Here is a 27,548-nt window from a genome sequence, read left to right on the forward strand (position 1 = left end):
CTAATAGAAACGAGCTCAATACAGCCGTGGTCGAGCTTATATTCTATTCGAGAATTAAGGGAAGAACAGCGCTGTTCTATTCTTGACAGTCTGGCCAATGTTATAAATCAAGGCAGAAACAGAATATTTGCTATTGTCTGGAAAATATTCAGTTAAACTATCTGCGTAATTAGCAATGATTTAAATTCTATGGAATTCAGGTACTTGTTACCGGAGATATGCAACACATTCCTTTGTATTTGACACTGATCTTTTTGAAAGTTCCTTTGGGTTTTCAGGCCGAATTGGTGTGACTGTGTATTCAAAATAGACGACGGAAACTTGGTAACAGTTTATTCAGTTAAATTGTACAATTTATCTAAATGAAATATTATCGAGTTGTAAATATGTTGTAGATATGATGTACTCTCGTTTTTGCTATATGACAAAGCGTCAGACCTTTTATTTTCTTGATTCGAGACGACTCGGTGAATCACAAAAATGCATAAATCGGTTGACCAATTGCATCGCTTGTATGTTCCACCAGCGAATTTTCTAAAAGAATGACGTTAATGCAAAGGGGTATATCACAATGGTGGTTTTTATGCTTAGAGACGCATTGTCTATTGCATTATTTTGCTTAAAAGGGTGGTTTTTATCGATGGAATTTCTGTTCTGTAGTATTTCATATTGTTTTATTGTTGGTTAGTCCTTTTGTCAAAACAAGTTGTTATTTTTTTTATTATATATTATATTGTGGGGGGCGTATACATACAAACATACATATATATTTTATTTGATATAAAAATTCATAGAAACAAAATTAGATTAAAAAACTAAATATTGTGAATTTTTAATGTTTTGAATATCCATAATTTTAAAACAAAATGGTGGATCAGACTAACTAACAAACATTGCTGAGATATTTACGAAATCTATTTTTAGAATCAGTTTCATGTCGATACGCTTAAAATTACTGCAGTTATATCCTTAAAAATGTTTTTAATGAAGTAATTTTATTTTATTTTTATCCATTTTGAAATTAAGTTTATGTAAAAATGACATAAACTGCGTTTATCTTTCAAAAATTAACTTATATACCATATATAGTGTAATCGATGATACTGCATGGGATTTTTTTTAAGTCATGAGTATCATTTTTAAAAAAAATTCCACTGTGTAACGAATGCTCATATACATTTTCTTAAAAAAATATTTTTAAATTACTCTCGATCGAATAACTCTTAGTGTTTTTATCGATCTATGGGCGTATTGTAATTTATAGATTAGGGATATCTTTAATGTTACACTGTAATTATGCCAAAGCTGTTTTATTCAATATTATATCAATGAAATAGCCCATTAATATTATTTACTATTTTATAGCTGCACAATAAAAGTCATGCCAATAAATAAACCATAAATTAATAATTGAAGTTAAAGGTCCGTCTCGGTTCTTATTCATAAATCTGCTAAATCAATATAAACAGACGTTAATACATAATGAATAATTGCAACTGACCTTTGTATGTTACTACAATGGATAATATAGTGTGATCTTCGAAGACCTCGGTTATTTATTTACCATGCAATCCACACTGGCATCGCGCGACGTCAGTCAAATGTCTTATTGCATATGATATTTTTATTGATTTTGGTTCAATATTTTGCATTGTTTTAGAACCGCTATTTGTGGGTAGAAATCTATTTAGAAACGATGTCGCTGCAGCAAGAGAGATAGAGAAGAAAGCGACCTTTTACTGAGATCATTGTGATATAGTGACGCAATCGCGGAAGCGCAATTATTCGATTATTGTCTTAGGTTATGAAGCGAACGGTATGTGGGTAATACTATACCGCGCGTTTGTGAAAATGTTAGTATTTTGTGCATTGTAAAATGTAGTCCGTTAGTAAAATTTTGGGTTGCGTATTTGGCGCTTGACCGCTCGTTCGAGTCTCCGCGACTTTTTTCACAGAGCATCGGCAACTGCTTCACGCCGACGCAGTGCTTCTAAACATGTTTTTTGTTAATAAAACTATATCATTTATATCGTTTGTTACGCCTGGTATTATGATACGTACAATTTGCATCGTATGACAAGCATGAACTTGGTTTAAAGCAAAACCAAGCGCTCGTTTTAACCGTTACTTAACGTATCATAGAAATGTTCAAGTATCGCGTCTCATAAGTTACGACTAGTAATAATTGCATTAACGCATTGCTGTTCTATAAATAATATAAAAACAAACAACGTGTATGATTGTGTTATTCAATCGATTCAATCGCCATTGTGCAACTTTTCAAATATCTGTTGCTTATATACAATAAAGGTTCGTTAACAGTTGTTTGTACATGATTCAAATAGCTCTTTAGTTCAGGGAACAGAGTCTGGATTTTATTTATGTACATACTTAAAGCCGTTAATTTCGCGTTGGCGAATTTCAATACTGGTACTCCGGCTCTGCTGATGGATTGCGACGCGTGCGAAACCGTATCTGAAGAATGGCACCCAGCAATTAACGAGACCGAACTTGCGGGACACGCTTTATGGTGGTTGTAAGTCGCGAAAACCGAGCAGCAACGTCGCGGGTCGACGACCGCTACAGCTCGCAATACAAGAGCAAATCTGTGTATAAATAAATGCATATTTATTGGTATTGTATGATTCTTGAACCAACGTTGAGTTACTTTAATTTTGTAAGTCTGGTTCAACCCTTTAAACATATTCAAACAAAGTTAAGTTCTCTTTCTGGATAATCTGTATATTTCTGGCTCTATCTCTCATCATAAGTATCAAAAAATGTTTGCACTTAACAAAAAATTATATATAAGTAACAGTAGCGAAGACATTTTAGGTAATAGCTTAGTTTTCTCTAAGCAGAAATGAAGATTTTCTTGGTATTTCAACCCCATGTTTTATTGATGATCTTAAGGATCTGAAAGTCTGACGGTAAGATTTGTTCTTTCGATCATTTCGAAGCATCGCTGGAATAGTGATTTTTTAAGTAAAGCTTTTAAAGTTCGATTTGGGCTGGAGTAATGGAGTGGTGTTGAGAGAAAGAATTAATGCACTCGAATTCTTTCTGGAGGATTAGCAGGAGCATTATCCATAACCAACGAGACTGAGTGTTAAATTCTTTTCCTTAATAAGAATAATTGAATGATAAGAAAGTGACGCAATACGATCTGTTGGTATCGCTCGTTTTAAAGTCACTTTTTTAAGTCCAGCGTTCTGTATCCAATCTCAAATTTTCATGGCGGAAACACTTGTTTTGTCTAACAAATAACTTGTTAAACTGTATCTGAGTAACGGTTAATTTGCCAACCTTGTCGCTCTATAGAATTCTGAATAAATGGCACATGTTTTAGTGCATTTTGGATACTCGGTTTTGAAACTGTTAATGGATACTGTTTAATGAATTTCTATTTTACCCCAATGATAAAACAACTTCGCTATTAAAAAAAATCAAAGGACATAAATTAATCAATTAGTTTTACGATAATTTCTCTATGAATCTAAATATTCGAATAACGAATATATTCGCCAGTTTTACTATTTGTTATTTGCGTATCTGTAGCGGCATATTTAATTTAAAAAAAAATGTCAAAACGGCGTTTTCTTTGGAAAGGAAATAACAGTTTATGCTTAAAATATACCAAAGAACAGTTGAGAATTACTTCTTGTGTCATTGTGTATTACAACAACGTATGTATTTTTTCTTTAAAGTACAGTTTGTGCTCTTTTTTGTTTTGCAACATTAAGCTATTTAAACAGCCATAGTCATATCTACTTTAGCCGATAAATAAATATAATATATTAAAAACGATTTGTAATTGCCGAAATTCCAGAAAATACTCACATTTGCAAGTTAAATATTGTGCAGCTGTGGACATTTTCAATTGCTGGTATTATTTTTTTATGTATTTTAAATCAATACAAATAAGTTTTAAGTCTGTTTATTATGGTAATATTTATTTGGGCATATTAAGTATTTTCCGCAGCAGGTATAATTAATTGCCGAAATTCCAAAAATTACTCACATTTGCAAGCTATTTTTTTTTTTTATATATATATTTATTTTTTTATGTATTTTAAATCATTGCGAATAATTCTTTAGACTGTCTATTATGGTAATATTTATCAGGGCATACCAAATTGTAGTATTTTCCGCTGCAGGTGTTAATAAAAATTAAACTCAAAGTCTCTCTAACCAATTTATTCGAATAGTTGAAAATAATTATTATGTAGAAAATCTTATTCACGATTTCATAAATTATTAACGTTTTATATTTGTGCACTGTAATTAGTCGGTCACCCTGAAGGGTGGTACCAGTATGTGTAAGTACACAGGGCTGTATTATTTTTTTGTTGTTTTCAAACGATTTTTTACTATAAAAATTGCCTTGCTCTACGTGTATTTCATAGTTTTATCAAATGTATAAAAATTAATACTGTTTTATTAATTTAAAAAAAAATATTTCTATCGATTACATAAATTTTGTGTTAATGTATTTATTTTTTGGCACTTATTAAACATCTATAAACAAAGATTTACATTTTCTTAAAAAAATAGAGAGTTATAGTGATTTGTATTTATAATATTCCTGAAAAATAAGATAATTAATTATACAAATATTTAACGACAACATATTCTATTAAGGAATAGCAGTTTTTGATGAAAATATACGAAAACTCACGCTGTACCATTTAATATATAGTCCGTTCAAAAATTACAGCAAAACAGTATTTGATTAATCCGTTTTCGTTTTGCTTTTTCTGATACAAATCACATATATAGAGTTCTTAAAAGTTGCATATTTGATATTGCTGTGTTTAAAACTGTTTCTTGGTTGATTTTTGGCGTAGCTCCGCCTGTAATAGTGTAATTTCTGATATCAGTTCCTGGCGAAAGCGAATTCAATACGCCGTGCTCGAGTTTATATACTCATTGAAGATTGTACTAAGTCTATCGTTCTTCCAGATCTTGACCGTATGGCCAATGCTATGATTCGGGGTGGAAACAGAATATTTGTTATTGTAGTTTGTAATGATACTGGCTATGAATATATATTTTTTAACCGATAAACTGGAAATATATATGTTCATAAGAAGTTATACAAGGTGCATATTTGAATCGTATATTGGTTAGAATATTTTTTTTCAATATTTACATATGAAAATGTGAAGGAATACAGTGAGAATAGCGTCCTTTTTTCCGATTTAGAATCTATTGTTTTACATATGTATATATGCCAAACATTAAATAAAAAAAGATTACTTATTATAATCAATCCATGAATTATGATAACCATATTAATAATATAATGGCACTCTTTCCATATCTGGTTGTATAAAGATAAGTGATAATGAGTATTGTAGTAATTAAACCATTAAAGCCATATATGATCAAGTTTTAAATGGAGGTGAAGCTTCTGCAACTCCATAACTTATTCTTTATAGATCTATGATCCAAGTTTTCTACCAGCGGATAGATCAATGAATAAGGTCGTTGACTCTAGTTTGCGAATTCGCACAGCAGAGATCGTTGATCTCTAAAATTGTTTTGAAATCGAAATTAATATCCGATCTCAGGTTATTGCACCTATAGAAGAACTAACTCTTCTCGCGCTGTTCTAGAACAGTTTTAATATAACTATATAAATGCACAGGTATATAATTGTTATGTCCTATGAATAAATAAATTGCTGTCGTTAAGCAAACTGCTGTTTGAGTGTCAAGAAACGTTCGTTTATGTCTGTAATATAACTCGGTAGTAATAAAATAAATATATTGACAACCTTCTATATTGTTAAAGAAGAGATTTTGTGAGACGTTAAGGCAACGATCTCATGTTCAATGAGGTTTAGTTCACGTTTATATAATTTAGTGATATTTTTAAGATTTTGCATTTATTATTTGGGTCTTTATGAACTACTTTGTAATAAAACTTTGCATAACCAAGATCATTTCGAACGCCTCTGGTCAGTCGTTCCCAATCTTTTCTTTTATCGGTCAACATAGACACGACGCGCTCGAGCTTATAACTGTGATCCGATAATGACCGAGAATCATAAGTAATTGCCTCCGTTGTTGGGTTTTCACGTGGTGGGTGCCCGCACGCCACAGTTTGGAAACCGGCGTGTCCCCCAGGTGTGTATGCCTTCTTCTCGCAGGTTTGGTGGGGCGGTCCGGCAACCTCTCGCTTGTTTCTCTTCTTCATTTCAGTTCGTCCCCTTTCGAGAAACCATCTAGACCTGGTTGGTACCATTCCACTCCACTCCACTCCGCAAGTACCCACTCTCAGTTCTTGGTCACGACCGTAACAATGGGAAAACTGACACACTTAATGGACGCGTGCGCCAAGGTCTAGTTCGCCAATGTGCTTCCCGGTTAGATTATGACTATCTTCGCGAGGAGATAAAGATACTTTGTGATGGAATTGTGATATTAGTGCTAGTGTCATACCTGGAAAAGTTAGCATGGTGCACTATTTAGTGTCGGATATGTTGGGCGGTTGCAAGTTTAGGAGAAAGCCAAAGAAGGAGTGTAGGGATGGGGATAAACGAATCAAGGAGAAGAGGGTATCCAAGCAGAAGAAGATTTGGTGGCAACGTGAGTTTTGAGTTTGATTTTTGAGAAAGAAAGAGCAGCAGCAACACATCTAAATGATCATAAAAAATGAGGTTAATAATAAGTGTTGAACTAGATTTTTTGTTCGGAAACATTCTTGTTTAAATTACCGTGAATCCAATATGTGGTGTTAACTATCTAAACGTGTTTCAAGATCCCCTTTGAAGTATTTAATTTATTTATAAATATTTTAGAAAATGTTTTAATACTGTAATAATACGCGAATGAAATGTTTCAATTCTCTTCTGTTAAGTGCAGTTTTTGCGTAACGGTGCTTCTCAAAGTTTTAATTACTTTTCGACACATATCAAGTGTGCTGGTGTCAAATATATATCTAATTATATTAAAGAGTATATCAATCTTAGTTTATATTAATATTATTTTAAATGTAATCAAAGATATAAGTGATAAAAATGTAAAAATAAAGCAGTATTATATAGTGACATTTATATGTCGGTACATGTGCGTCCTGTGCCGTTCCACTCCAGTAAGGTACATTTTTTAATAAATACCATTCATTGGTAAACTATTAAAAAACATATTTCAACGATGTATGTAAATAATTAGTAATTAAAAAATAATTATTTAACCGCTTCACCGCGGATGGCTTCTATAAAAGTATCTCATATATTATCAAATTTTGAAATAGCGCGCAAAATAGCATTTAAATCTAATGAAAATTAGAGGTGGATATTAAAAATATTTTTGCAAAAAAAAGTGTTTATTTATATTATATTTTTGCCAAAAATAGTTGTATTTTAATCAAATTTAAAATTTATAGCATAAACTGTTATGATGTACAGTAAATAATGAATACGAATTTAAATCTGATGTAAATCGGAGGCGCCGAAAATAGTCTTGTTAAATACTATTTTTTTTATCTTTGTGGCAAAAAACATTGCATTATAAAAAAATAAGTAACATGTTATGATGTCATATGAGGAAAATATCACATATTATATTTAAATTTAACCCTTTACTTGCCGCGCTTTTTAGACACAGTATCTAAATGTCGATTTATCACATAATAAAAATATGTATTTACCTCTTAATCACATTAAAAATGTATACGAAACTTTATTTAATGATGACATTGACAAATTAGTAAAAGCCTTTGTATCGGATTTTGGTAGCAAAAGGGTTAGATAGTGGTATGGTAAAATATGTATTGACGAGGAAAAAATCTGTGAATATAGTGCAATAAAAAAAAACATATCTGTCTCTTAAACAAATATTCTAATCCCAATAAAAATGTATTCAATTCTTTATTTAATGTTGACATTAGATTATTAAATTCTTGATAAATTAGCCAAAGATTTTGTATCGGATTTTGCCAACAAAAGGGTTAGGTAGTCTAGTTAAATATTTCTCACTGATAAAATAATACGTGAATATAATCCATTAAAAGATAATGAATTTGCTCCTCAAGCAAATACATTTATCCCATTATAAATGTATTTGATCCTTTATTTAATGATGACATTAAAAGTAGAAGTTCTTGATAAATTAGCAAAAGTCTTTGTATGGGATTTTGGCAACGAAAAGGTTAGGCATTAAATATAACGCATTAAAAGAGAATGTATTCGCTCCTTAAGCAAATACATTAACCCCATTAAAATGTATTTGATCCTTTATTTAATGATGACATTAAATCTGGAAGTTCTTGACAAATTGGCAAAAGCCTTTGTATTGTTTTTTGAAAAAAAAACCGTAAATATGGGGTTAATCTATGAATCTAGAAGCCTTAAAAAGATAATTTAAACAAAAAACTTTGTATGGTTTGTGTAAGATCATTTATTAGTATATTATTATTTACGTTTCCTATATGTTTGGAATGAATACTCAATTATATACGACTCTAAAAGATCGAACTATAAACACATTTTTCATGCATGATTCACATTTTTGCATGCATGATTCAAGTAAAAATGATATTTTTTTGATAAGATATGCTTCTTGAAACTCTTGTCTACAACACTGCAAAAACGCCATTCAAAACATGCACAGGAAATACCCAAAAATCGACGTTATATTTCATTAATTGAAATGGTGCGCCTGACGCACCTTACGAGTAATATAGAGCCAATCGCTGGTGCTTCTCACGCACCTTACGAGCGGAAAGGGTTAAATGTATTTAATAGAATTTCTAATTAAATATATTTGTGTACGAAACACGATATCTTACATTGTGGTAAAATCGCATTGCAAAGAATAATCTGAAAAAAATACTGCTAATATTTATAAAATATTTTTATTTTCATGTTGGATCTTTTATTACGTTATTTGTTAAATTGCTTTATTTTTTATTCAGAGCAAATTATCGCGCTTATTATTAATTTTTTTACAAAAATACACAAACCAAAAAAGCGACTCACCAATTAGTTACTGGCGTTTTTAGGGTTAAGATTTTTAAATACGTTAAACATAAACATATTATTTATAATTTTTTATATGATTTATACTAATAAAATTTTAAAACACGGTGTCTTACATTGCACAAATGCAAAGAGTGGTATTAGATTGACAATTTTGGTTATTCTGGTTTAATAGCCGCGTGAAATCGGCAAAATATAAAAAAATGTGATTGTGAAATTATGAGCATGTAGCATGAGATTATGTGTGCTAAGCACGAATTTTCGAGTCATGGCGCAAATATGTCTTCTACATATATGATAACAGAAGTACGATCAACAAATGAAGCGAAGCGCGAATTTCTGAGCTCAGAGTGCGTGATTATGAGTTCAAAGTGTAAGATTATATGCGCTAAGAGCGGATAAAAGTCGTTCATATGCATATATTCTAGTAATATATAAATATTCTTATAAAATTATAAATGCATTAAGTAGAATATTTGCTTCATTGCCTAAAATCATAAATAATTAATTATTAGTTGGTATGTCAGTTTTTTTAAATATATATTTTTTAATTTTTTTTATTATTGTTTTTTGATTTGCGGGATTTTTAATATTTATGTATGGATTTTTAAACTCAACATATATTAACCCTTTGGTTGCCAAGCCTTATGATACAAAATATAATAAAAAAAATATTCTGATAAAGTGCTATTTGCTATTGAAGCAAATACCATATATAATACAACCCATTAAAAATGTATCTGATTCTCTCTTCAAATATGATCCTGTAATTTTTGTAAATGTATCAAAAGCTGATTTACCAGAGTTTGGCAATTAAAGAGTTACTAGTAATTTGCACCAATAATATCAAAAGTTGATTTTTATCTTGTATACTTTGTTTTACGTCCAACTTTTTCTTATGATTAAAATGAATTTTTTAGTTATATCGATTCTGAAAAATGTTTATACGTTTAATCTCGCTTAAGCTCGGCTTTGTCCGAAGAGTGGAGGGGTAGGGCAGAGATGATTTATTAGATCAGAAAATCTGACCAGTGTGGTTTAAAAAATATTATTTATATTATATATAAAAACATACATCGTGAACCGCAGTCGTGCCGAATTTTATCACTGGCGTAAAAGGAGCACACCTGTCGCGCTTCTCAAACTTGTGTCACACACATTGAACCCGTCGCGGTTTTCCTGCCTTTATCATTACAATATTTGTTATCAAAAGTGCGTCACCGACCGTCATCCGAAGTGCATGTATCATGGTTGTATTTATAAAAGGCGATAGTCTGTGGCGATTCGCCCACATTCGAACGTTCGCCGACCGAGAGTAAGGACACAGTTAAATTTAATAGATTATAATTTGCGAATCGCAGTTTTAGAACCGGTTGATATCGACCTCTCGCTTGTTCGGAGACGCGAGAGCGCTTCTGTAAATCAATTTGTAAATTATTTCGCGGATAATCTTCACTCAGCCTCTATGTAACACAACTGTCAATCACTTCTGTAAATAAACCGGTCGTTGGTTTTTGACCAGCGGCTGTCAAACGTTTCTTAGTTGATAAACTAAACCTTGTGCAAAAGAAATGCAGCTTTACAATAAATTGTTTATTTTTTTATTTACATAATGAGTGGCATTCAATATAATATACATTTAAATTGAGGAAGGCGGTGGAGTTTAACGCGTGCCTATTTTTTTTAAGTAGGGTCTTAAAGTGTAACTATGCAAAAATAGATTTAATCTGTGGAATGGTGTATGTTGATACATTTTGCGTAAATATTAAAGGTTTATATGCTTAGTCTAAATACAAATTTATGATGTTTAATTTTGAAACAGCTCATAAACTATTCAAATTTAGATTAGATTACTTGTATAGGTGTCCAAATATGTGCAATATCTGAGAATATTGAGTTGTTCTAGTTATTTTTATATATTAGTCGGTTTTGTCGTGCTCATACTTTAAACCGTTTTAGCACACGTAATAGACCAACAGTCACACCGGCGCAGTTACCGCCATCGGTAGCGCAACTCGCTCTGAGCAAAAGCAAAACGTTGGCCACCGCTTACCAACGGAGTAATTATTATGATCTTCGGCACTTTGGCCGTCGCTCAAGACTATTTCCGTCGTGTAGGTAAGACACCGCTGGTCAACGAGTCCCATGATATTGTTTGTAAAAATCACGCGACAATGCTTCGAGATTAAAGATTTATGTGTTTTTTTTGCAGTGGAAGAACTAGACCAATATCTGAACTATGTCGGAGGTCCCGCCGGGGCTCTGGCCCTTACGGGGGTCGCCGCCGCGTCCGCCTTCTACTTGGCATCGAGGCCTTCGCCGGAGGCTCCGCTGGTGACCCTGGAGGAGCAGAGTATCCTGCTGGAAGAGGTATGTTACTTAATAATAAGAATAGATATATTTTAAATAGGATTTTGCCCAAATGTTTTTATTGTTTTTAATGAGCAAACATCAAACACGCATCTTATATTGACGGTACAAATATAGAGCAATTGGGAAAAAATGCAAAGTTTTTTTTAAAATTGAATTTATCAAGAGTTATATATATTGTACCATGTATTGTTGTAATCCTGTGGCTGTGAAGGTTTCGAGGAAGGTCTGAATTTTTCGATGAAACTCGCTTCCAAGTTTTCCGCGTAGAATTCAAGGATGGTTTGAGGTCTTCTAATTAAACTCTTGGTAATTAAAAGCTTCCCGATTGATAAACTAATTCACATTACATAAAATAATTGTTGTCGCTATGAGCTATCGATATTATCAGTGTCCTGTTGGACCGTATGGTACAGAGCAAAAAAAACTAGGGTTGTGTGTCTATGTAAATATTAAAATAATTGATCAATTATTCGCTTATACTATCTCGCATAAAATTTAAAAAAATATGAAAATGAAACAATATACCAAAGTGCCGCTCAAAAATCCATGGTCCTTTTTATGTGTCTTTATTTTGTTTCAAAATTTGAGACAATGAGACGCTTCTTTTCAACAAAAATTACTTTAACGCATTAAAAAAATTGTTTATCGACGTGTCGACTATGACTGAAATTCGCAGAATTCGTTAAACGAAACAAAATGTTGGAAAGGCCCACCTTTTATTATCGTTTAACGCTTATCTCAAAAACAGGCGTGCGTCGCAATTTTTTGTGAAATTCGTGTTATGTTTTTGTATTGTTACAAGAAGCAAATATTATATTTCAATCAGTTCAATAATTCGATCGCGATTAATTTATTTCTAGTTATTTAATTTATATGCAAATGATCTTTATTTATGTGTATAAAATTCATATATACAATAAATTATATAAAATTATGTATTAAAAGTGTTTTATCAATTTTACTGAATAATGCAATCGCAGCTAATTTTAATTCCGATGATTTGAAAAAGTTGATAAAAAAGTGTATAAAATAATAAACTAAACATTTTCCTTTTGACGTCCTCACTGCTCAGTAATACGCACAGCGTTTGTGTTATGCGTATTTAATAAAATTCTAAAAGTTTAACGATTGATTATCGTTATTAACCAATTATTATTTTTATTAAATAATTTGCACTAATTAGTTAAATAAATATCAGTAAAAACTATGATTTTTTATGGATATATTCGAATAGAGTTTTTATTCAACATTCGAATAATTAGTCTAGACTCTAGACTTATAATCCAGAGACGGTGGGTTCGAGCCACATCGGCGGACTCTTTTAATTTTTTTAAATATTTAAATAAAACATATTGAACAAATATTTAATTAAAACCAATGGGCTTAAAATATTAAACAGTAGCATTTATAAATCATCAATTTAGTTTTTTCTGATAATACAATAGAGATCTGCAGAACACCCAGAAGTGTACAATAGCCACGCATAATTTAAGTAAAACTTATTAAACCCTTTTCTTCATAAGCTTCCAAACTAGTCTTAAAAACATTGTATAACTATTGTTTGATTTGGTTTTTATTTAGTTAAAATGGAAACAATAAAAATATTACGTAGTTTGTCAACAAAAAAAATTATATATAAAACAATTTTTAAAAGCTCTATAATAATTGTTCATTTAGTATCTTCAGCACTTATTATATTTCAATGTTTTAAAAGTAACTCAACCAGTAAATAACAATAAAATATGCACTGTAGTGTAACTTTTCATCCAATTTATACTCTACAATCTACACAATGGTTTGAATATTTAATTTTAACAAATTAATACTAAAACAAGATTAAATACATTTCTATCCCAAAAAGTTGAGGGTCCTGTATATATGTATACACATATCTGTTAGTTCTTTGTAATTATCGGTCGGTCGCTCAACATAAATTTTCCAAAGAGGAATGATTTAGAGGTGGAGTTAGACCATAAAGTGAACGGTTATCAATTGGAACAATATATTGGTGAAATTTAACGGATTTATTACAGATACTAATACGCTATGCTTAATAACATAATAAACTACAGCATCTTTTTGTTATTGTTTAAGTATATATTCTGTTATAATATGGTTTTTTAAGTTATAAAATAATAATTAAAATTTGAAGGTAATAATCTGCCTTTTCGAGCTGAATTTGAGCTATTGAATTATTTTCATTACCCATAAATATCTTATATTACATTTATAAGGCGCCATTCAAAACAAGTTGTTTGAGAAAAATCGTATTGAGTCATTTGATTAACAGTAATGATTTTTGACTTACTTTAATTTCATAATAAAAGCACTCAGAGCCGTTCTATTGCATAAGTTTAGTGGATTTAAGTTACTCAGCAGCATAATAAAGCTACCTTAATAGTAAGATTTTTTTGTTGTTAAGCACTTAACTTGCTTGTTAATCAATGTTTTAAAGTTAATTTCGAAATTCACTTTTAATAGTATTCGAAATGTAAAATCAGTAAACATTAAACGGTGGATTATGTATCAATAAAATAAAAATAAATTTAAGACCATTTCAAGAACAAATATTAGCGCTAACACAAGATTTTTAAAATAGGTTAGGGATTGATGAATGTGCGTAGGCCGACAAAGGCTGACGCACAAATTTGTGCATAATATATAAAATTAACGTGCTGCAACTGGCATTATCTAATATCGAGATTTAGTATGGCTGAACAATATATGATATCGATAAACCAACATTGACAATTGTGAAATGACATTGAAACCAATATCGATTATCATTCAGGCATCTATTTAATATTACTTTAATATCGATGCTCATTTTATTATCCCTGATAATTGATTCCGATAAGTAAAGCTATCGATAAGTTCTCAATATCACATATTTCAGATAAAATTTAATGCGCGATAAGGGCGATAATATATATTTATATTCATATCATAATATGTATTTAAGATGATAAAAGGGTTATTTAATTGAGTAACCTACTTTTTTTATATACGTTTTAAAACACATTTGTTTACTGCCCTAACCCTGTGCCAAATAGTTTTAAGATCAAGAAAAACAGGAATAATCGCTTCTGTCCCGCCGGTCATATTTTATCCCGTGGGAGTTTTATTAATTAATTGACTTGCTAAATAATATAATCAAAGATAAATTTAAACGCATTTTTTTTGTTAAAAACCATCGATCAGATTGATTCATTGATTACACTTATGAGCATAAATTTTGTTTTTTTAATTATCGTATCTTAAGATCGTTGATAAGTATTTGAGATTTTATCAATCATATTTCAACACAATAGAATAACAAAGTATGGAAATAATTTGCAATCTTATTTGTTTAGTTTTAAAGACCTTTGGCAGTATAATATTTTTATAATCTTCTTCCAATGTCATTTATTATTTTTTCCTGTTATTCATATGGTGATAAATGTGTGTTAGTTTTTAGTTTATCGCAAAAGTCGCAATATTTCTTGATTTACGCACTTACAAAAACATTTGTAATACTCTAAAACAAACATATTAAGTTCCACACGTGTAGCGCGGTGATGTACAAATTGCACTTGACCTACATCTGGAACCTCTTTCACTGCCCATGCAGCGTGTCGCTAAAAATTTTACTCGCTTAATAATTAAAACGTATCTACCGCGTAATACGAGGGATGAGTGTTTTATATTTTAATATATTTTGAGTATTTATTTAATTAACACCAGACATGTAGAACAAAGCTTTTAGTGAGACGCTGTCAAGCATGATTTATGACATCTGTGTATTTTTACACATGTGCGTCGTTCAAAAGTAGCCCCGTACTATTTTTATTAGCCCATTCACCCGATTATGTGGCACTGAAACTTTGCATCATTAAAAATATTATAAATCACTCTTTCAAGTGCCACGAGTATCAAAAATCGATTTAGTCGAGAATAAACACAATTTCTATAATAAGTTTAGGCTCAGACACGTGAAAAATAATGGATCTGTGAAAACGTAGAAAAGCGTGGGTACCGTTTTTTGTGTGCGCCAAAAAAATCGTTTCATCTCACACAAATCATTGATATAAAAAGTATGTGCGTAAATGGAGCCAGGAATAATTGCAACATTTGCTGAAATACCCTATGTATCATATGTTAAGTCGCAATGAGATTTGTTTATTATTGTAGAAAGCGGCTCTGTCTTCAACGACTACGTGTTTACAAGAGCGTTAATATGTTGTAAATCACCAACTCTACGATTATAGTCAAACGCTCGTTGTGTCCGAATTTATAACGACTGATTTATAGCTGAACAGTTGTCGCTTTTTATAAATATAAAAAATAAAACTAGACGTGTGATTTTTGTTTGTTGTAAAATAAATGGTTATTTAATTTGTGATTTTAATTTAATTATCTAATTATTCAACGTTATATTGTTGTTTATACGATATTTTCTGAAATTATGTTCAGAAAATATTCACAGGAAACGAGAGACTTCTGCAAACTTTCAAGGAAAGTTACGCGAGACTTTGCCTAATTGCTTTTAAGACCTTGCAGCGCAAACTTTATTTAATTAAAAACACACTGGGGATTTTATTATATTATATATTATAACGCCTGTCAATTTAAATAATATATAAATTATAAACGAAGATCCATAATTTTAATTAAAAATAATAAATAAACTTGTGTTCAAAAAAATATTGAAACCCACTCACCTACCTAAAAACAAGTCAAGACCACTTTAGGGTTAAAAAATAACCGTAAAAATTTCAGATAAGTTAGGGATTGATGAATGTGCGCATGAGTGCCGATATATGGTGACAGGATGTGAGTAATAAAAATGGTACTCGACATATGTATTATTTCGCGTTTGTCTCTGCAGCCGAATTAGATTCCGCAAAAGCTCGTAATAATTTATTTTATAAACATATAAAGAGGAACTCCTGTGACTCCGTCTCGTCTCCCTTCTGTGTGTCATTAAATGTCGCATTTTTTTATTATGCCGGTTCTAAACATCTCTGGTAAATCGCAGATGAGGATGTTTGTAGGTCAGTTGCATCGCTTCTTGGACACACTAACAATTATTACACATTAAATGAGAATCGGTCCAGATGACCACTCCAACGATTCGCAACCAAAGGGTAGAAAAACAGTAGTATTATGCGCAGGGTAGAATGTATTGTATTATCCTTTCCAAACAATGCGTAGTTTTTTTGCGGTACTTATGGGCGATATGGGCGAGAAATATGCTATTAGGTGGTCCGTGCAATATTCTAATTATTAACGCAATTGTTTGGTCGCGATATCTCTCTTTTAGTTTGTTTAAATGGTCGAATCTTTTAGTTTACTTAAACTCACAAATTAAATATCGATTATTTTTAAATCTTTACAGTATATATGATATTAGTTACATATTTAATTAAAGGGTTAAATAATTTTTTTAAATTTTTTTGTGTAAAAATAAATTTTAATGCAATTTTTAAGGTGTGCTACTTTTAGATAATTTGTAGTAGAATTAATTATTTATTGCGAATGATTTTAGGAGAACCTTTATTAACATGTTTTTTTCCTTTCGGCTATCAAACGAGTTCAATAGTTTTCGTAATTTTTTTTGTAACGTCATAATTAAAACAGCTGGAGAATTTCAAACGCTGTAATGGGAAACATCCCATCGTTTGTCGGCACTTATATTTATATAATAATTTATTGTTCTTTGCTTAGTTTAATTTGCAAGTGATCTTAATCCGTCTTAATCTCCGATCGTCACGTACGCTTGAGTAATGTCATAATGACGAGAATAATAAACTTGTTTTAAGTCACAAATTTCCATAACAATTAATTTTTTAATGCTCTTAACAAACAATTGCGACAAATTTCATTATGTTTTTTAGTCTGCACGACATTTCTGGTCTTTACTATAATACAATACACTGACAATAAACTGTTTCCATAAACAAAATTAAGAGCCTAAAATTGTTTTATTTATTTTCTCAAATAGTATATATGCAAATAAAACGAATATAATTTGCTCAATATTCACACAAATATATTTCAGTGTCTCATTTTTATATATTTTTTTCTTAATCTATGTGTTAATATTAATAAAAGGCAAAATAAATAGTTATGAATTATTATTATTAAACAACAGTTTTGGGTGCTGGCGGAAACGAATTCTGAATGGAAAAAAGTATTTGCTCTATTTATGCGTTTATATACGTAGGTTTCTTATTCGCCGGATTTTGTGGTGTAATTGGATTTGTTTATTTGTCAGTTTTTTTTTATCAGAATATTTTCGAAGAGATTCAGCATCAAAAATTTAATTCAATAACATTTGGTTCATAAAATTTGCCTCTGAGTCACTGTTAGCAATGTTTTTAGCTAATCCCGAAGATAACCACACTTCATGTGTAAACAAAAAAATTTTAATTTATTGAGAATTTTTGTAGTAAATTTATACGAATATTTTATAATGTTATACAACCGTTGCATAAAAAAGAGTGGGTCTGTGCCAGATGTTAGATGCTTTTAATAGAGGTCGGGAGTATTTGAATGGCAAAATATTGTTTACGGTCTTCCCAACTACTGTAATCTAAAAACTACATTAATAATCAGATAAAAAACGGCTCTGCGCGATAGTCGGCAGATTTCAAAAATATGTGGGGGTGATACGAAATAACATTTGCTTGTCAGTGTTTATAAATCGTATTTTTTCAATAATACAAAAGGGTTTTCTATCTTTATCTTGTTCGAAATATTAAAAATATAAATTAGCAACAGCTCTTTCTCCTAAAATTTATGGATCCACATATACATATATATGATGATTTTCCTAATGATTTATGCATTTTAAAATTATCAAAAAAAAATGTTGGGCCTCACGATTTTCTTGACAAACATCATCGCTGTTGACAAAACCGTCTGAGAATCTCTGATCGAAGCATCCCGGGATTGCGCCAAGATTTTCGGGCTGCTTACCAAATAGTCCATCGGAACAACTCAGTATCGCCATAGACTTCATTTAACGCGGATCCCACTGCGCATACGTGCCATTAAAACTTCGTTATCCACTCGCCAATCGATCTTTGTAAACAAATTGAAATCCAAGACTATATCTGGGACTTTTGGGAATTTAGGGAACTTTAGATCTTGGCAGACTCTCCGCTTGTTATGTCCGCCTCGCACGTCGTCGACGCTGTTATATCAGTAGCGATGCGGCAGCTGGTGCTAGTGAAGTGACCCAGGATTTCAGGGACTTTTGCAGTGTTTTTTTTTTTTGTGAAATTTTGTGATCTGCACCAATAATCTTCCGGAAATGCCTTGTTGCGCCTGTTGCGTTTCGACGCCGCCGCTTTTGCCGCCGATCGACATTAATTTACAATCGGACGTCTTGAACGTAAGCCAACCAAGTATTATCTCGTCATTTAGTCGTCAGATTGCGTAATAGTGATTTTTTAAAATAAAAAAAATGTAAAAAGTAGAGTTTTTACTGGGCGGCTATTTTGAAATGCGCCGAAAATAAAAATAGTTGAAGAGCTTTGAATAGTTTGATGTGATAATGTTATTTTTTTAATTAAAAATCATAAATAATAATAATGTGATTAATATAATAAAATATCAATCGACCGAATTCAATTTAAGAAGTGCGGAATAGTGTAGTCTGTATGGTCTAGACTGGTGACCTAGAGGTCGCGGGTTCGATCCATGGCAGCAGACTCAAATTTTTCTTTATGAAAATGCAATAATAATAAAAACATTAGTGACATATATTGATAATCTATTATAATTGAAATTATATAGATGTCACCGATTCTCAGACGGAAAAGTAGGTCTGATTGACTTACCCAGTTAGTACAGATTTACCCTGCTGTAATTTAAAAAAATATATAGTAAAGCTTGATTAAATCTATTCATAAATTGATTTTATATTAGATAGACTTCGATTTAAATACTATTTTTTTATTAGAAAATAATCTTATTTACAATAAACCCTAATGTTTTTCAATATCTATCGTATATGGAAGATTTTAAATAGTGATAATTATATAAATAAATTAGCGACCAATAATCACAGATTCGGTTTTCCAAGATTTTTCAATCTTACGGATGAATATCGTGATTATTAAATGAAATGAAATCGAGGTAGCTTGTGCCTAGAAAATAATTGTAAATTGTAATAATAGTTTATAATTATTAAAATATATGTTACTGATTCAGTCTTTAATTTTAGTCTGATATCTCACTGCTTATTTAGTGGTTATTGATTGTGCTAACCTCGTTGTAACGCATTGCGTTAAAATATCATATTACATAAATCACACATAAACATGAATGGTCTATATCAGACATTAACTTGAACGTTTTATTTCAACCATTCATATGTATTGCTGCTATAAATATTTTTAGGAACACCTCTTTTTTAATAGAATCAGTACACGAACATAATAACTTTGGCTATTGATTCAGTTATTCTACCTTTAGTTTATCATTAGAACATCATTTCGATAAGAACAGGAGTCATTTAATATTAACATATTTTTATACTGTGATTTTATGGGTGTCACAATTCAAAGACTAGAATTTCTTTGCGTTCACGGCTTCATAAAATAGTTTTTTGACGTATATAACATTTTTAAATGCTTTGCTATTTTTTAAGAAATATCACATCCACTTATCCACATAAAATGCTCTGCTTCTATTCTCAAATATATTATTTTTATAGCATCAGTAAATATACACGTCTCTTCTTTCATTTTATAGCCTAATAATTTAAAACTAGATATCTTAAAATAAGCAATATGAATAAAATATTAATTTTTGACTTCCTTGTTTATGCATTGCTTGGCGATGACTTGCTTAACAATTACAAAATATCACTACCACTTATATATATATGAAATGCGCTGTTCCACTAAAACTATCTTCCTAAATATATAATCAGTAAATAAAAGCTATATTTTTATACATTTAGATTTTTTTTGACAACTTCGTTTATGTCTGGCAATAACTTACATAAAAATTACAAAAATATTTCTACCACTTATCCTTATAAGATCAGTAAATATACACATTCTCTTTAATTTTACGGTTTAATAATTAAAAACTAGATATCTCAAAATATATAATATGTTATAGATAAAGGTAAATTTTTGACTTCATCGTTATGTATTACCTGGCGATGACTGATAAGACGAAAAATCCATGGAGTGACTCGTGTCACTAGTCTTAATTGGTGTATCTCCTTAAAAAAACAATATACATATATTTACTATAGCAATATAAACTGTTAATTTATTTAGGCAAACTAAACTAATACGCGGGCGATTGCAAATAACTTCGCGGTCGACTGGTCGATCACCATTAACACACTTGTACATACTATTTGACTGTATGTATCTGTTTAATTTAGTAGTAAATCTGACGCAAAAACAGCCCATAAATAAAAACGTTTAATTAAAAAATCATTTCTCAAAAAAATGCTATCATGGCATTCCCTACAAACAAATGTGACTTTTTAAGAAAACGCATAAAAAGTATTTTTTTACTACAAAATAAATAAAAAAATGCGCCTATTTTATTATTGCATGTTAAAAAAAATATATAATACATGTATTTATTTTCACAAAATACCGTTTTACTAAAATTTAATTTTGATTATACCGTAAGTACATATTTATTTAATTAAAAGTAGGGTTTTTGGTTACATATTAAATATTTTTATAGTGAATTTTTATGTACAAATATCAGTAAAAAATTGTTGTTTTTATTGACATATCTTACTATCAACATTTAAAATTGATGTTTATATATTTGATTTACCAATAAATTCCAATATAATTATTGTGTATCTTCACAACTCAGGTCAATTTTCGGAATGTATACTCATATTTAGTTATTTAGAACTAAAAGCAAATTAAAAACACATAGTTGGACTTTCTCAATGCGGTTAATGTTTAACTTTTAGTCTGTCTCAAGTAATTTATTCTAGTAATATTTTTTAGCATTCATAGATACAACAAGAATAATTAAAATGAAACTTCGTACTTATGTAATGTTTATTTAATGTTTATAATATTATAATCAATAATAAAAATGTAAGAAGGTGAATATACAATATCAAAAAAGAGTTATTTGACATATACATATATTTAGTTATTTTATCATGGTAATAAAATGGTTGTATAGTATTATTATAAAATTAAACCAAAATTGAAATATTTATAGTAATTAAATTCAATCAAAAATTACGAATGCAGTATTTTTTAATAAGCTTGTGAATAATATAATAGTATACATAAATATATATATTCAAAAAGTGTTACGAATATTTTGATAATAGTATTTCAAACATAATGCTGACATAAATTCGAGGAAGATTGACCCACATACTTAACTGAAAACATCCAATAATTTACATACGGCCGTAGGATGTAAACATCGTCAACTTATTTCTGCTCAATGTGTAGTTTTGCATAACTTAAGATTTATAATGAAATAATATTAAATAAAAAAAAATTGTTTCGACATTGATACTTGACATGTTAGCAAGTAACAACACTTTTATTAAATTAATGCTTATGTAACGTGTGCGTTTCCGATAATGAATAATCTCGAGGTTAAATGGAATCTGTTTTTTCGCAGTACTGCGATCATGCAAATCATATTTTTCAAGAAAGATAGTATTGAATTGATCAATCTTGACTTTGAGATTGCATCTTGAGGTGTATCTATTCACCTATTTTTGATTACATTTTGAGCCGATTTAGTTGACAAGTGTATAATATTTATGTATTATTTTACTGCAGCTCGATAGTTCGTTGGCCGTTAACCTACACTGTTGGCCTTAAACGCCACACATCCTACTTGGTCTTAACAAAAGGAATATTGTGGTTATAATAATATTAAATAATAAATCATTTTACATTGGTTGATGCGAATATACGTTCAGTCAATTGAGTCACAGATGTATTTATGTAATTCTAATGTCGATGCATGTGTACACATTGTATCTTCTATATTTGACAGCACACATGGCCGCGTGATGCACACGCGACGAACAATTAGACGAAATGTCACATGCCATGTCGTTCTACTTTGCATTGAGAAAGGCGTCGCGTCGTTCGATAAACTTGGATCGGGCACTGACATTGCACCAATGATTTATGACGAACAACTTGTCTATATACTGAAAATATATTTTGTGTCTTTGCTTATCTAGTAAATAAATATATCTAGCTCAATGGCTGCGCAGAGAAATTTCATGATATAATTATAATATTTAGAGAAAGATTTGTTTATGTATTATTTATATTCACAAAGCCCCTTGTAAGATTGTTTGTTTAATTATTTATTTTTTTACTTAATGTCGCGCATTAGCGCGACAACAGTGGAATGTTTTCTTGGTTCTATTTTGACGCTTTCGCACATGACTGACTATTAATTTCCGCCGGGAATTCGAGAGCGACGACAGACATAGCGATAGCCGCAAGTGTTGTTTAAGCAGCTCGATTTTGATATTCCCTGTTATGTTTTGATTTCAGTCAGATTATTAGTTAGTCTTTAATTGATTTTTTATAAGGTTGTGCTTTGTGAAGTTACAGTCTTATAATCCACCGCATTTACTGTTCCGTCGATGAAGTGGATACCCTCCATTCCGGAATATAAGAAGCACCCCCCAGATCATTCACACAGTTACGTCTAGAAATAAATTTATTTTATATTTAATATTTATACTGACATGATGCAGAGACATCCATGTAGCTACAGTCAAAATTTGAGCCCAAATGTTTTTCAAATAAAGATTTCAAGACAGTTTTATAATTCACCGAATTCACTGTTTTATCGATGAAGTGGATACCTTCCATTACGGAATATAAGAAGCACCCCTACATCGATTTCGCACAGTAGTCGGAAGAATTTTTTCAAAGTATAATTAATTTATTTTACTCTTATCATAGCTCGTCGTTTTTCCTCAGTCCATATTTTGGCATTTCTCCGGTAAATAACAGTTTTTTTGGCAGGTATACAACTGCATACACCTTCACTAAGTCGTATATGAGGGTTGTCCACATGTATTTCTTCGTTCTTAGTATCACTCGATTTTTTTGCCATGTTTAAAAAAAATATTTAAATTGAAGATTGGTTATAACTGACATGCCTTATCGATAACCTAATTGATGAATATATTATACGTATCCCTCGATATACGCGCTTAATTTTTTTAAATAAATCAAAATCATACATTTTTTATTCTATACGTGTAAAGCGGCGATGTACAAACGCATGTGTTAAAATCGCTTACTTCCACTTCCTGCACTTGACCTACATACGGAACCTCTGCCCTTGCAGCGTGTTGATTTTTGAAGTGCACGCGTGTCGTTGAATATTTTGTATAATATTCGATCGTTTTATTACAAATCTCGTTCTATGCCTCCTTCGACTTCTTTGACTTTGCAGCCAACATAGACGTTGGAAAGCTATTAACAATTTATTCAGTAAAGTTGTACAATTTACCAAAGCGAAATATTGTCGAGATATAATGATTTTGTAGACTGAACGCTGGTATAGAAGTGACGTCTGCTTTCGATGCACATTACTGTCTCTGACCCTCTCGCCTCGAGTCACTCTATGTAGCAAAATGTAAGATCGTTTATATTTTTTTGAGTCGTCTCTGGCGAATCAGAGATGCAGAAATTGGTTGGCCAAGTGCATCGCTTGTATAACCAACGAAATCGACCAACGAAATATGTTCAATTCTTGAATTAATAAATGTTTTATTATTAAATCATCCGTTGAAACCTGACGTATGCCCAATGCGTTACAACGGGGTAAATCTGTACCAACTGAATAAGTCATTCAGACATTATGAATACAAGTATTAACAGACTGAATATTTGGGAATCGGTGACATCTGTATTATTAATTATAATTTATTATGTGCTATACAATTTTTAATCAATAAATGTCACTACAACTCGAATCTGCAACCTCAGAGTTGTTAGTCTAAGACGTTATGGACTACACTATTTCGTCTTTAAAAATAAACACATTCCGAAGGTCGTTAATGTAAGAGGTAAAATATAATAGCGGTTTTTACGCCGGTAGACGTATTGTATATTGTATATTTTATGCACAAAAGGGTTGTTTTTATGGTACTTAACACGCTGATGTTGTTCAGTTTATGCAATCGTGGTATTTAGGATTATCCTATTGTTAGTTGGGCCTTTTGTCTAAACTAGTTGTTATTCAAAAGTGTTGTTTAAATTAAATTAAATGGTGATATTTTCTGGAACGTATCTACCACGTAAATCCAGGGATAAGTGTACGCAATAATATAGAATTTCTTCGACGATTTAGATTTTTAGTAATATTTAAGTAATGACATATAAATAAGTGATAAAAATCTTGAGAAATCTAATTTAAGTGTTAACTTATGTAATAATAATCCATTTCTATTCAGAAAAAATAACAACGCAACTAGCACACCGATAGCTACTTTTCTATCCATTATCTTGTCAACTGAGCGAAATAAACATGCTGCAACTGACATAATTTTTTTAATCGATAGTTTGATTTGTCGATAGATAAATGAATAAACTTGTTCGTCTATCATTTATGGTATATACAAAATGTCCATTTTGTCGCTCGTGCCGTACATACGTATGTTTAACCTGTTGAATGAGGAGTGAGTCCGATTGATGAAATGGCACGCTGTTCGGTCGTTCCAATTTCGGTCGTGTGACTCAGTCGTCTGCTATCTATTGTGTCTGAGTATGTTTTATTTTGGCTATTGTCGTTTAACTGTGAGACCGGTGAGAATTTGACCTTTTCCCAGCGCACCTCTATTACTGCCCACTGACTAAAGAAAGCACATGCGGTTATATACATATTTACATGCATAAATCAGAAGACGGTTCTTCAGAAAGAGTAGATAAATATAGTTTTTATATGCTATGTAAATTTCAATAATACATATATTCAACATGAAATAACTATTAATTAAAAATTATATATTCGTGCTAATGTTTTTAAGCAGGGTCCTTAAGTTCAACTATATAATATAATACAAATACACGCCGATTATTCTAACCTCAATTTATTTATGTGCTAGGTCAGCTATTTGTGATTTTAAATATCTAATAATAAATGTCTCTCTTAAATGTCGACATAGCTTAGTTTGGGTCATCGGTTTAATATTCGGACTGACATTTGCATAACATATATGTATTTAAATTTACTCTATTTATTATAATATCTAATTTCAACTATGTCATGCAATTTATACAAGTTGACTTGTGAATGACATATGTTTGAACGCATTTAGTATTAAATATAATGTATCGTATTCAGAAAGGCGTTTCATTGGTGACAGGTTCCATTTAATTTCTTAACCACTATCGATCGTCAGCTTTGTAGCTACTGTTATTATTTATTATTACTTCTCAGCACAGTTTACGTTTGTCAATTCAATATCTATGACAACTGGTTATCACAACATAATGAATTAATCACTCACAACTGTCGTTTCAGTTCCGAAACTTGACCGAGTGACAATCGCGTCTACCAGTTTTATCAAGTATCGATAGGGGGTCAAGTCTGATATAGTTTTAATTAATTCGAAAATATACGGTTGAATATATGATTATTATACTAAGTGGCTACAATTTCCCATTACACGTTTATATACATTTATGGTATTAGTACATTTAATGAATAATAATATAATAGATAGTATATTATTTAGTGAAATTTTTGTTCCATATGCAGTCAAAGTGTCACGTCTTTAAATACATATTTCCAAACCTTCCAGATTTTTTAACGCATCTTTGGACACTCAACAATGAGAAACTAGTCTTGTTATCTATTTTTTTAACCAGCATCTCTGGATTAGTCGCTATTTCAACGCTACTTTGATTTACATTGAAAACTTGAAGGTTTTTACAATGAGGCTTATCTTCTTTATCTCCTGATTTTAATTGCTTGCATAGACGAGCATGTAATATATCGCCATAAACTGAACAAACGTATCTGGTTGCTGTAGTGGCCGAATGGTTTTGGTGAAATAAATTCTTTTACTTTAAAGTGAGTGAGTTTTCAGGAATCTTCAAGATTTATTCGCTAATGCGTTTGATATATTTTTTGAGATTGAATTTTGGGCCAGGTCCAAATTATGAACGCCGTTTCGTTAACGATAAAATTTTAACGACCCGAAAAACACGCTCGAGTGTCGGTAGATCGGTCACCTCTGGCCAACATGGTGCACATAGATAATAACCGTATTTTGTAAATTCGTCACTTTCGCCCCAGATGTCACAAAATTAAGCTGTATCATTAAATATTGCATAGTACGTGAAATCATAGCGTACCATAAATTTACCGATGATTTTAAATGTCAGTCTAAATCGTCTGTTGCATATTTTAACAACTGTGATTCACATTTATTTTGATAGCACTCTTAACTATTTTTGCTTATTTATAAATTTGGTTATCGTGTAATGCACCATAATAGTCGAAAATAAAAATAACATACTTGTATTGAAGAAAGCTTGAAAAGTACCAGCGTATTAAGAAGCTGGATGACGACTATACTGGTATAGTTTTACTTTTTTTACCGATATTTATCTTAAGCATGTTTCTTGAGGATGTTTTGAAAAGAGAATAAAATTTTTAACTCTTGACAATATATAACTATTTACGAGAACACAGCAAAGGCTCTAAAATAGTAGAAAGAATAATAACCCATCACTCTCATATAGAGGTATCAGACTGTTATTCTGAATTTTCTCAATCATGAGAAAATATTTTTTGAATTAAAAATCTTATTTTTGGATTGCTATGGAGTCAAGTGTTAAAAAGACGCAAATCACTGATGGATTATCAAAGTAAAACGCGTTCCTTACAGGAAGGCCGAAAATCTCAAGAGATTTAGCATCAATTTTATTGAATTGTAGAGAGAATTTCCTCTTCCTTTCAAACGTAATTCCGAGGTCTTCAGTTGAAAAATCTCTGATCAGTTCATTTTTATCCTGAAAACCACACGATATGCTACTTTCCGAGGCTGCTAGCAGCATCTCAAAAAGGAATCTAGATCTATCTGTAAAGACAACGAATCAGAAGTCGTTCAAACGCTTTTGCACATATCAAAAAATAGTTTCTAATGACAATGTCTATGTCGCATATGAATAATAGGAACAACAATGGTCCTAGG

At 30.9% G+C, this 27,548-nt stretch overlaps 1 protein-coding gene across 10 annotated transcripts in view; it reads left to right on the plus strand.

Annotated features, from left to right (window-relative positions):
* LOC148229090 (long-chain-fatty-acid--CoA ligase 6) overlaps positions 1 to 27,548 on the plus strand; it is a 51,199-nt gene that overhangs the window by 11,550 nt on the left and 12,101 nt on the right. For 6 of the 10 annotated variants that reach the window (XM_088198871.1, XM_088198870.1, XM_088198872.1 and 3 more), the window contains one exon: positions 11,199 to 11,356. In XM_088198871.1, coding sequence (XP_088054997.1) covers positions 11,199 to 11,356 — 158 coding nt within the window. Of the gene's footprint in view, positions 1 to 10,254; positions 10,302 to 10,945; positions 11,105 to 11,198; positions 11,357 to 18,342; positions 18,738 to 27,548 lie in introns of those variants that run through there. The other 4 variants (XM_088198865.1, XM_088198867.1, XM_088198866.1 and 1 more) reach the window with 3 other exon arrangements.

The sequence above is a fragment of the Plectrocnemia conspersa genome, unplaced genomic scaffold, assembly GCF_051122295.1.
Source record: "Plectrocnemia conspersa isolate PC_06_02 unplaced genomic scaffold, ASM5112229v1 ptg000011l, whole genome shotgun sequence".
NCBI lineage: Eukaryota > Metazoa > Arthropoda > Insecta > Trichoptera > Polycentropodidae > Plectrocnemia > Plectrocnemia conspersa.